The sequence below is a fragment of the Apis mellifera genome, linkage group LG13 (assembly GCF_003254395.2).
Source record: "Apis mellifera strain DH4 linkage group LG13, Amel_HAv3.1, whole genome shotgun sequence".
In the NCBI taxonomy this organism is placed as follows: Eukaryota; Metazoa; Arthropoda; class Insecta; order Hymenoptera; family Apidae; genus Apis; species Apis mellifera.
In genome coordinates this window covers 3,975,585-3,988,027 of record NC_037650.1, presented here as the reverse complement: position 1 = coordinate 3,988,027, position 12,443 = coordinate 3,975,585, and the positions used below count along the sequence as shown (strand labels likewise).

Sequence of the window (12,443 nt, the reverse complement as noted above, 5' to 3'; positions counted from 1 at the left end):
CCATCTCAAAACGCTATCATATCACGCGCCGCCACATTCCCCCACCAACTTCTACCAAAATGCGTCTACGCATCTCTTATTCACACTCCTAAAATATAAAACAAACGTTCTGTTACAAATTGTAATTTTACAAGAAAGAAATAAAACAATAATTTCGTAACAATAATTCTCTTATAAAAATAGATTATTAATTAATCTAATAAAGAAATGATGTATACAAGAAAAATATATTGATTAAAGAAACGTAAATTATTAATTTTTAGTTTTTTTGATATATGTTTTCATCATTAAATGTTCTATCAAATATTCTAAAATGATTCTATTTATAAAATTAATGTCTAATTCTAGGACAACTGTTTTCCAAAACACAAATTCCTTGATTATTGTCGCGTACGTATCCCTTGTCACAGATGCAACCACTTAAACAATTTTTTGTCTGAATGCAAGGCATGGATTCCCAGATATCAACATTATCACAATTCTTTTCGCAATTTGGATGCCTGGCACCGACTAAAAATTTCATTTTTCCTACATATGTCTTCGACGTGGATTATTTCGGGCTCTTGAAAAAAAAAAAAAAAAAAATTGAAAATAAAAATAAAAAATCTACTATTTATAAATCTAATTTTGAAAAATTAAATTATCTAACGATAAGTTACTTACTAAAAAGTACTTCTCCTGTTACCACGTTTGAATATTCGTGTAGAAAAACATTTAAAATAATTAAAACGAAATGCACTTCTATACACTTCATTTTCTTCGAAATATCGGGAAAGAAATGTAAATAACTGTCGTGTCTGCGAATTTTAATACCCGGCCAAGAATATAACGCAGCGATAACCAAATTAGGTTATCAACAAGAGAACCACTTTTTTAATACCGTAGTAGCAATGTTCTTTGAACGGAAACTGGTGCATCAAAAAGATAAAATATGAATAAGTATGAGAGAAAACCCTTAAGCATACACAATTTAATAAAATTTAATAGGCATGTTGAAGAATAATCATTTCTCTTTTTTTCCAGTTTTCGTGTTATGTATTTGCGGATTTTTAAATTGTACAGCAGCTCGTTTACATACAACATATATAAGTGTCTTACTAGTAAATTATTTGTATGATACCTTAAAATAAGTATTTGTAATAAAGAGGGGAGGGTTTGTGATAACGTGTCCGAAATAATAGCAATTATGAAGAATAATCCAAGGATGATCGATGTGAGGGGAAAAAAACTATATTCCTTACTAATAAAGTCTCTTCTTCGCGTTGGCGATTCGCGATTCAAATTTACTTGTCAGAATCAACGATATCCGTAAATGATTACAACTTTTTTTTTTTTTTTTTTTTCTCATCAAACGCACAAGTTCGGAACGTGAGGTGCAATATTAAAAAGTTTAAAATCAACGCGAAAAATATTAAATCGGAAGTGAATTCATTTCTTATTAAAACAGCGAATAATATATTATCGATTCTTACTCATGACAATGAATGATAATGAAAAGCCACTTGCATATCTCAAATACTGCGACCAAATACTTCCCTTCAAAAATGCGCGTCACAGAAGAAGCTTCTTTTTTTCTCTTCCTTATATTATTTATAAACGATATCTTCGTTACAATAAGAAAAGATATACTACGATACGAAAATAAGTACCAGAATCGAAAGGTGTGTAAAATTTCTTTTTCTTTTCTTTTCTTTTCTTTTCTTCTTCTTTTTTTTTTTTTGGTAACAATTAAAGAAAAAAAAGGAGGGGAAAATCACAAGTTTATAGATGTTCATTAATTTCACGCGGTACAAACAAGTTATCAAGTATTATCAAGTGTATGAATGTGCGAGAAACGCACATTTATATGCATTTATTATATCACGAATATTTACCGTGTAAATATTCATGTGCAAGACTATAACAATTGAGGGAGGAAACGGCCTCGATTTATATTCGTACACGATATGATTCCGTATTTTACGCGATTACTCTGATAAAGTTAAAAAGTCGAAAGAAAAAAAGTACATTTCTCGCAACCGTCATTAGCACTGTTGTACGTTTTTCCTTACAATATATCCCCTCTAGACTTTGTTTTAAATATACCGAAAATAATTTCGGTATAAGAATAGAGTAAGAGGTCTATGTCTCACGTGATCCGGTTGATGTTTAACGTTGAGAAGAAGTAACTATATCACAGATGAAGGAGAAGAATCGAAGAAGCAGCAACGGCAACGGGATTTCTACCAAACCTTAGCAGCAAGGGTTCTCTGCATTAAAACATTCTTGCTTCGCTGCTTCATGCGCTCAATGAAGTACTCCTTGCCTTCCAGGTTATCGTCGACAGGTCCAACCTCATTCTAGTAACAAACGAGAGTTAGTTGGCTCCTAGGTCGCGTTTTTCTTGCGCGTGTGGCTCATCACCATCATCATCATCATTATCCTCATTATTTATTCCTCATATTATCATCCGGATTATCATGATCGTCATCACGAAGATAGGCTAGTCTTTTGCAAAAGCCTACACAGAAGAGACCTAACCAACCTTGTTAGCTGTGTCGCCCCCCTCGCCCTCTCCCCACCTCTCGTAGTCATCGTCGTCCCTTTCTTCGCCTTCGCTTAAAGGTCCATCTTGTCTTTTACTAGGAGGAGCATTCGATCCTCCACTACCTTGTTGATGCTCCATAACGTCATCTCCCCCTTCGAGCATTTTGTTGATCTTCTCTTTCGCCTCGTCGACTTTTCTCATTGGATCGGGAGAGTAGCTACGATCGCTGTATCTATCGCGAGAAGCGGCACGACGATCTCTGAAGTCACGCCTATCTCGGAAATCGCGGAAGCCCTGCTTACCGTGGAAAAATCTACCACCACGATTACCGCCACGTCCGCGTCCACCACCACGATTATTAAAACCACCGCCACGTCTGTTGCCAAAGCGATTGTTGTGTTGATTGTTATAGAATCGGTTACGATTTTGGAAATTGTTACCACCACCACGATGGTTTGGATTATTGAAACCCTGGAAACGTGGTTTGTAATAAGTGCCGCGATTATTATATGGTCGAAATTGTCTCTTGCGATAGTAACTTCTATCTCCGGATCTACTGCGACTGCGACTTCTAGTGTAAGATCGGGAACGTGATCTAGAACGTGATCTACTGTATGTACCCGATGGAGATCGACTATATTTTCTCTCGTAACTTCCAGATCTTCGATTCGAGTATGATCTTGAACGACTTCTTCTGGGTGAACGAGACCTCGAAGAACCTGAACTGGAGGCACTGCGCGATCTGCTCCGTGATCGTTTCACTGGACGATCTCTGCTCATTCTCTTGGTCACGGTCCCTCCTCTACCGCTCGACTCACGTTTCTTAGATGGTTGTCTATGTTGTCTTTCCGTCTCGCTATCGGAATCTGTTCTAGGACCTTTAGCTTGATTTTGGTTCTTTGCTAGTGGAGGAGGACGCGGTGGTTCTGGTGGATGACCAGCACCAGCATTACCGCTTTGTCCAATAGGTTGGAATTTGCCACCAAGATTGTTACTAGAACTGAACTTCGTCGGTGTTGTTTGAGGAGCAGATATAGAAGGATCCTTGTATGATTGGAATTTGTTCTGCGGTTGTGGCGTGGGATATTTTACCGGTTCTTTGGGTAATGGCGGTGGAGTTGGCGCAGACATGGGCTGAGCGGCTGCTGCTCTCTTTTCCGCGAGTTCACGTTGCATTTGTTTCCGTATATTCATAGATTTTTCCAATGCCGTACGTTGCAGCTTCTCTTCCAACTCATTATCATCATCCTCATCGCTATCTACATTTGACTGCATCTTTTTATTCTCTGCTGATACATCTTGCCATTTTTGCGGAAGAACATCCTTTTGTCTATAATAAATAATAAAAAATAATCCGTATGCATATATCCTGATGACATTACGTATACGTTTTAAATATGTATATTTGTACAATAAGCTTCTTTACCTAGCAGCCTGTGCGGCTTTCCATTTTGCGTTCAATGCAGCTGTATCGAGAGTAGGTAATTTTGGTTCAGGATGAATCAGTTGAGACTCTTGCTCAAATATGTCCGTGAGTGGTTTCCTCTGAATTTCTGTAGATAATATAAAATTAAACGGATCTAAATCAAAATTGATGAAATGTAAGTTTCCTTTCTTCTGTAATTTAATCCTTACCTTTACGCTGTTGTGCGGTCATTGGTATTCTAGCTTCTCGTTCATGATATGCTTTTGAAGCCTCATCCCTTTCTCTTTCCTTCTCCCTGCGCAGCTCTTCCTCTCTTCGCGAACTTTCAGCGAGCTTCTCCGCGTTGCTAAGAGGGGAAGCTATGTCATTATACTGAGCTACATACCTAGTAAATATAAAAACATAAATAAAATACGATAGGTTAAAACCCACGTTTCCATTCATGTATCTGTAAAAAATTAGATTAACCACGGACAATTAGCTAAGAAAATACAAATTAAAATAATGTAACATCAAAACCAATATCTATACTATCTATATAAAAAATTAATTATAAAAATTTCGTGAAAATAAATAACCAAAACAAAAAGTTGTTCACGAACTGTTCCAACCTTTTCAGGACAGCAGTCTCTTTTTCAACTTTTGCATAATATGCATTCAGTTTTGATTCCAATTGTTCTAAATCCGGTAATGATGATTTCTTCAAAGCTTCTAAATCTCGTTCGAGTTTGTCCTTATTTTTGCGTTTTTTTCTTTCTTCTTTCTTCTTCTTCTTCCTGCTTTTTTTATCCTCTTTTTCTTTGTCTTTTCCTTTCTTTTCCTTCTTCTTCTTTTTCTTCATTTTCTCACTCTCTGAATGTTTCTTTTCCTTCTCTCTTTCTCTCTTCCATCTAGCAGTTTCTTCCAAGAATTTCCTTACCTAAGTATAAGAAAAATAATAATAAAATTTAAATTATTGAAGGATAAAAATAAATTATACACACACATATATATATATATATATAATATCTTACTTTATCTTCGTAATCAGAATCATCTTTTGTTTGTTCCAAAAATTTCCGCACTTTTATTTCATAATCATCCATCTTATCTCGAGTATTAGAACTGTAAGATACTGGAGCGATTACATCATGCGTAGCTGTGGCAGCAGCAGCTGGTGGATTATTGTATTGAGCCATGCGTTTGCTAAGCGGTGAAAGTGAACCACGATGATCTTTCTTGTGTTTTCGTTTGCGACTAGGCGATCGGGATGCTGATCGTGAACTTGCGGACGAAGAAGAACTGCTGGATTCAGAACTGGAGGAACTCGAAGATCCACTTGATGACGAACTAGAGCTGGAACTCCATCTCTGCCTTTTCTTTGAACGCAATTTCCTTTCCTTCTTACGTTTCTTCTTTTCTTTTTTATTTTCACTCACATCATTCTCAGTTTCAAAACTCTTGAACGTATCCAAAGGATTCAAAGAAGATGTTAATGTTTTAGACTTGATGTATTCGATAGAATTCCTAGCTTCTTCGTGAAATGGAGCAATCGCCAAGCAATTTTCATATGCCTTTTGAGCGTCTTCGTACTTCTTTTCATCTTCATAACTTCGACCTAGAGCAACAAGAGTCTCAGCCATATATTTACGGGCATTCGTATGAGTCTGATTTAGTTTCAATGCTGTCTCAAAATCATCAATTGCTTTCTTGAAACTACCACTATTTGCATATCTGTAAGAGCAAAAATACGTACATATAAAATAAGTACAATTTAAAACGTAATATGTTTTATAAATATCAAAATGTTTTATATAAATAATAACTTACAATGCTCCACGAGCCACTAATCCTTCAACGTTTCGCGGATCTACGGTAAGTGCCTTATTGAGACACTGGAAGGCTTCCGTGTGACGTCCAGCTTTGAAATGATCTATACCTTCAGCCACGCTTCGGAATGCCCATTTACTAGCCTGTGCCTGTCTTAATTCGGATGCATATTCATTGGGTGGAAACTTTTCTCTTTAACAAAAAAAAAAAAAAAAAAAAAAAAAAAAATTTCAGAATCATATGTATCAAAATACAATTTACTTTATAATTTCTATTTACGTAACTTATTATAAAAATGAATATAAAATATTGATATTTTACCTTAAACCAACCATATTGGAATGGTTCTCTTGTCCAAGACCCATCACGTCGCAAAGATATTTAATGTTGTTCGGGTTGTTGAAGCCAGTACTATTCTCCAACATCGCTTCATAAGATTGTCCTTTGTTGTCCATCGCTTTCCTACATCATAAAAAAAAACAATCAATTATTAAAATGTAAAAGTCATTTTGACCTTTGCCAAAAAGAGGATACCAAAGCTACTTCGTTAACGGTAAAACTAAAGACTTGATAATCATGATGACCGAATCTTCACAAGTCTTGAATTAATTTCCTGGCATAGCTTTCTTTTCGATTTTAGTGTTCTCCCTTCAATTTTTTCGACTTCACGTCGTCTTATCTATATTTGTGCATATTAATATGCAAGTCCTTTGTGTTGCTATTCCTTGCACGTATATTAACGTGTAGCACCCTCCATCGGTTTATTTATCCCTGCGTAATGATTCTTCTCCCTTCGATCTACATGAATTATTCAACGATACGACACTAATGCCAAAGATGTTTCAGAGAAAAGAAGATTTCTTCCATTTGGAATAAAAATGTTTATCAGACACCTCATGGTATTAGAGTCGATCAAAATCTACGTTTGTACCGTTAACAAGCAGCAGGGGTCCGAAACGGGGATACATTGCAGAAAGTTTGGTAGATTTCCTTTATTACCAGATTATTTCTTATGTATAAATTTACAATGGTACACAACCTCATTATTATGTAAACTCGTCTCTCACCTTTCATGTACCGCTAAGACGTATATTTCTAGTATTTTGTATCATGTTTGTAATCAGAGGATTTCTCAACACAAAAGCACACAGCCTATCATCAATCGATGGTGGTTTGGTTTTTATAAGTTTTTGGTGCGATAAAATAAATTGCATAGCCCTAGGATAGGTTGGGAGCCACGCCTGAGTATATTTTATCTTCCAAGTTGACCAAAAAAATATTTTTTTTATATGTAGTACTGTCGCCTGTTTTGCATTTTGTGGTGTCAATTCAAACATGACATCATTTTTTTTATATTTTTTATTTGTCAATTTAAGCTGTAAGTTTAAATGAGGCATTATTATGACAAGGCGCAATTCTTTTGAGGCTTAAAGGTAAAGGTTCGGGCGATTAAGATTTTAGTTATTTGGTCTCTGCTTTAACTTCATGAAAAATCTAAAAAACTTTTATTTTATTTTATTTTGTGAACATACATACGAAATATACATCGACAGCGTGTTGACATATTTATACACTTTAGCTATACAAGTATTGAAGTCAAATAAAAAGTTTAGTCACATAAAAATATATTCGTGATATATTAAAAAAAAATATATATGATTTTAAACATTTTATTTTTTATTTATTATTCGTTTATAATAAGAGACCAAACAACAGTAAATCATTATTATACCTACCGTCTGCAGCACTCACTCTGGCCACCCAAGGCTCAACATCTCATACTGGAAATGCAACCTCAAAAGACATTGATGTCATTTGGCGCCATTGCTTGGCTGGTGCTTTGAGAGTAACATATCACAAACGTAGATAGAATATTGTGCGCAACAGAGCCATGTCAACCAATGCTCAAGGTTTGAATCATTTGTATCACATTATAAATTCATCATCATACTGACTATCAACTTTTTACGTTATTGAGAGTGTCTGGCACCTAAATTCATAAAAACGTGTAAGAGGAATCAAATCTAATTTACCTTGTTTTGTTAGTATCACAGTGCGTCTGTTAAATCTCAACTTCTTTTGACCACCATACCATTTTTCTTACCTTCTCTTTTAACGAAAAATATTAAACGAAACACTAAAAATGCAAATCTGTATTCTCGCGTATTTTACAAGTTACAAATAAAATAACTACATTGTCGATAGAAAATGCATTTCGACCACGATCGAAACTGTTATATCGATCCTAAATTCGAAACTACCAGTGTCAGAAAAAATTTTCCCTGCTTCCTGTTAGTGCACAAGTGCTCTCACGGTATATCGCAATAAGCAAATGATCAAAAAACGATTCATAATTCAAATAAAAATTTTGAATCAAAAGTGCTACTGATGCATCACAAGACACTTTTACCATTTACATTGTGTATATAAAATCTCCTATAGTGATATACATATCAGTTTACAAGAGTTAGTGAAGCATTATTATAAATACAAGGAGTAAATGTACTTATCCAGATTTCTTATTACTTACTTATAAGCTTCTGGAAGATCATCAGAATGGATAAGTCCCATAGGTGGGTGTGGTGCTTGCCCTTCACGGGCAGGTACGTTCATAACTGCAACAACTCGCTCGGCTTCAACGTTAACTTCACTGACTACGACGCAGATGAGATCATTTGCCATGTAGCCTCTTGTTACACCTTTCTTGTCCACTGCCGGCACTGTGGCCGTGTTCAATATTAGAGCCTATTGTATAGAATATTATATTAATAAATAATGATTTAATTGAAAAGAATATGGACAAGTTATAAATATAAAAAATTTAATATACCTTAACTCCTAAATCAGTAACAACTCTGGGGCAATCGCTGCAGTTGCAAAGCACCTTCAGAAGAAGTCCAGCAGCACTTTTACCCATCACTTGCGCGTAAATAACATCTCCAATGACCAAACTCTAAATAAAAATATTTTTTTATAATTTACTAATTATATTTATTATTTATTTTAGTATAAAATATAAAAATAATAAATAAGCACCTCCAAAAAATTACGAATACGTTGAGATTTTTCCATGGTGACAAAAGTATCAAGGCCTGGCATTGTTGCATAAAATTCTGTAACAATACATGTAATGAATTAATTACATATTATATAATGCATAATAATATAGAGAAATATTCTAATAATAATATAAAGGGAAATTTTACCTTCATCTCCTAATTCTTGCTTAATAGGTTCAACTGTTTTCTCCAAATTTGATTTATCATAAAGGGCATCTGCTTTCTTTGCTAAGAACTGCTGTAGCTTTAGCCTTTTTCCTCTATCACCAAAACTATTAAAAAAAGAATAAAAAATTTGAAATACGTCGCATTTAAAAATACTTAATTATATTACTTAAGTTATCATTATCAAATACATACCTCAAAGTCTTTTGACGTTGTTGATAGATCTCAAAATTTGGTTCCTTGAGATTGAGCATGGCCAGCTCATTCTCGTTGCGTTCTCCTTCCCACACTTTCTGCAACTGTTGACCATGGTAGTTCAATGCTTGCGCCACAAGGCGCGCATCCATTGATTCCATTTTGATTCAGTACTGCAAGCAACCTAGTCCTGCAATACTATGAAAATCGGCGAATTCGTAATGTTTTCTTTTTTTTCTTCAATATCCAAGATATTATTCAATATGGACAAAATTTTTAATAGCTGCCTTTGACCGATTGCCCGAAATTGGCATGCAAAAAAGACATCATCCAACAGCCAAGGACACGTGTTTGTAACTGATAAACCGCTCTCCACGGTCATATCCAGAAAATTCTGGTATTGCAATCATCTAAGGATTGGTCGAATGCTAGCAGTAAAAAACGTATAGTTTCGTCGACCGTAAATCGTATCTCCAAAAGGGAATGGCATTCTGCGCAAGAACGAGCTCAGACAAAGCGAATTACCAAGAACCGGTTCCCTGAACAATTTACCTGTAGTTGCTGATATTCCTCTGGCGAATTGTATTAATGACGTAACAGAATAAATCTGTAGAATAATCGTTTGCTCAAGGAAAACGCTTACATAGTAGGAAAGGCGCGTTATATTGATTTATCGATAACAAGATGGTCGTCAGGAAGCCGGATTGCGAAGGCTGATGACGCCATGACGCTCCAAATGGCCCTCTTTTATTCCAAAACTTATCCACGCCCATTTTTTTCATGGGCATGTCAGATTGGCCAAAAAAGAACCCGGATTATTACTCACCGTTGCTCCCTTATTATCTTCCGACGATTTGTTAATGTGTTTTCCAACTATGTCACGGCCAACTACGTAACATTATCGACGATTAAACAACTGCGCGGAAATATTTCACCATACGCTGCACAAGTCACGATTACAACAAAGCCGGAAACGACAGACTCAGTAACGCCTGCGTAAATCGCTTTTCCCTTTCTCTTTTTTCGTAGCGAATTACACACCATTTCCGGTTTGGCGCTCAATTTAAAATCGTAAATATAATTTTACTAACTTTTTGTTAGTAAAATTTTAAATTTATTAAAAGGATTTGATTATTTTTTATTTAATATTTATTTAATATTGTTTTATTGTACGTTTCGTATTAAATTTAAGATCTTTTTTGATAAATAATAACAAATATAATTTCCATATTATTTTTATTTCAATATTTTTTAAGACACTATAATTTATAAAAAATTTAAGATCATAACTTATTATTTTAAATAAATTTATAAACAATAATATTTAAAATATAAATCTTGTATTATGAATATAAGAGAATTTGTTTGATTTATATTCATTCATTTATACATTTCATTTCGTTGCATTATTTTTAAAGTACAACAAATTTTATTAATTTATTTATTGATCCTTCTTTATTATACTCTTGCTATTTGTATCCATATTCCAATAATATAAAATTTGAGCAACTATTATAGCATTTGCAGTAGTGGAACATATATACATTATTATCATCGTCATATCCCCTGTTTCTTCAATAGAAGTAAATATTCTAGCAAGAGATCCAAAGAATAACAAGAAACCTGTCGCTGCTGATAATTGACCTGTATTTCCATTAGTATAATTTGTATAAGCTTGGATTAACTGAAAACCCGTGTGAAATTTTAAATCTTTAGTAAATTTATATATACAATATATATTTTTAAATATTATACCTTACTAATTAATACAATAGGTATATTTAACGCTTGACAAGTCCAAAGAAAATTAATTGGAGTCAATTCACTGATAATAGCAAGTAATATTGCTAAATAACAGATAAGAAATGCCGTTGCGTGTGTTGTATTACCATTGAAATGTATAACTAAAACAGCAATTGCTAATGTTTGTAACCCTAAAAAAACTCCATCGCCCCATGAACTGAAACATATTTATTTATTCATTAATTATAATATATAAAACAAATATTATTTATATTTTAAATTATATTACCTAAATGGAAAACCACTTATAAAACTGTAAGATACCATTGCAGTGATGGCAAATAAATCCAATAATACACTGAAAACATTAATACCTTCTGCACTTTTGTTTCTGAGAATTTTTACAATTTGTGGTATTTTAACTAAAATAAAAAAAAAAAAACTAATATAAACAACCTAATATCATATTTCTAATTATTTTTATTTATTATTATTTCATACAATTATTCTACAAATTAATAATCTAAAGTCCAAAAATTATTAAATTACAAAGGTTATTTAAAAATAAAATTTCTAACCAAGAAGAGATCCACTGATAATGCCAAGACCTAAAACTTTGCTCAGCGTCGATTTAAAACATCCAACTGAAACATGTTCAAAATTTTCAAGTTTTACTTGAAGAGGTCCATATCTTTTTTGAAAAAAACTCATTTTAAATTTTGTAAAAAAGTAATCGTTACGAAGAAATAATAATATATCGTTGGAAAAAATTGAAAATCATCGAGCTCTCGTTATAATATAGTTTCAAAGTTCGATTCAATTTTATTTTATCGTTTAATTCATATAATTTTACAAAGTATTTGTTATTTAATAATATTATTTATAAAAATTGAAATTTGATTTCTAAGATTAGAAAAAATAAAAAAATAGAACATAAAAGTGTAACAAATAAAAAAAAATAAAATAAAATGAATCTATTATATTTAAGTTTAGATTTATACATAATAAAAAATTTAAAAATTAATAAAATAGTAAATAGAATAAAAGCTTTAATAATTAATTATATTTTTTTTTATTTCCAAACATTAATTTTTTTATTTGAAATTTTATATGTTTTCATAATGTTCATGTGATATGACATTACAATAACAATGCATGCATTATGTACAGAAATTTATTTTAATATGAATCAATGATATCATTAATCAATTAGAGATTTAAATGCTTACCGTGAAAAAAATTCAAGTCGTCAAAATATTCATCTAAACACTCTTCCGTAAATAATAAAAGAAGAGAATTTCTTATTAACTGAGTCATATTTAACACGATATACGTCCCTTACCATAAACGAAATATAAAACACTGAGCGAACCATAAGATGCGATAAGAATTTATATCTTATGTTCTGAAATACCGATCGAGCAAAACATTATTCACAGATTTAAATGCGCCCTCTATAATTAAAAGAAATTGTGTGATTGCTTCATGGATAAATGTTAGAAAAGAAAATCTTTAAAAC

The 12,443-nt window shown here is 33.0% G+C and overlaps 3 protein-coding genes across 8 annotated transcripts; all 3 read right to left on the bottom strand.

Annotated features, from left to right (window-relative positions):
• Nucleotides 1–223: 223 nt before the first annotated feature.
• LOC102655078 (zonadhesin) lies at nt 224–909 on the bottom strand. Its single transcript, XM_006559318.3, is given in 3 exon segments — nt 224–497; nt 499–562; nt 664–909. Coding segments are annotated over 3 exon segments (321 nt in total). The 5' UTR covers nt 755–909; the 3' UTR covers nt 224–331.
• A 245-nt stretch (nt 910–1,154) lies between these two features.
• LOC726093 (tetratricopeptide repeat protein 14 homolog) lies at nt 1,155–10,164 on the bottom strand. Of its 6 annotated transcripts, none has more exons than XM_016915744.2 (14): nt 10,008–10,164; nt 9,182–9,379; nt 8,969–9,093; nt 8,799–8,875; nt 8,593–8,715; nt 8,293–8,507; nt 6,084–6,224; nt 5,763–5,954; nt 4,967–5,666; nt 4,565–4,872; nt 4,163–4,338; nt 3,954–4,107; nt 2,525–3,857; nt 1,155–2,339 (listed from the first exon to the last, which is right to left on the bottom strand). In XM_016915744.2, the coding sequence occupies exons 2-14, from the start codon at nt 9,340–9,342 to the stop codon at nt 2,223–2,225; spliced, it is 3,822 nt and encodes a 1,273-aa protein (XP_016771233.1). In that variant the 5' UTR covers nt 9,343–9,379; nt 10,008–10,164; the 3' UTR covers nt 1,155–2,222. The 6 variants fall into 6 exon arrangements, with proteins under 6 accessions (XP_016771233.1, XP_016771235.1, XP_016771236.1 ...); XM_016915746.2 differs by having other exon boundaries at nt 2,200–2,339; nt 3,954–4,080; XM_016915747.2 differs by having other exon boundaries at nt 2,200–2,339; nt 4,163–4,299.
• A 238-nt stretch (nt 10,165–10,402) lies between these two features.
• Nucleotides 10,403–12,310, bottom strand: LOC410429 (mannose-P-dolichol utilization defect 1 protein homolog). The gene is made up of 5 exons (XM_393909.6): nt 12,154–12,310; nt 11,503–11,568; nt 11,214–11,346; nt 10,937–11,141; nt 10,403–10,865 (listed from the first exon to the last, which is right to left on the bottom strand). Exons 1-5 carry the CDS (start codon nt 12,239–12,241, stop codon nt 10,623–10,625), a joined length of 735 nt encoding a protein of 244 aa, XP_393909.2. The 5' UTR covers nt 12,242–12,310; the 3' UTR covers nt 10,403–10,622.
• Nucleotides 12,311–12,443: the final 133 nt, after the last annotated feature.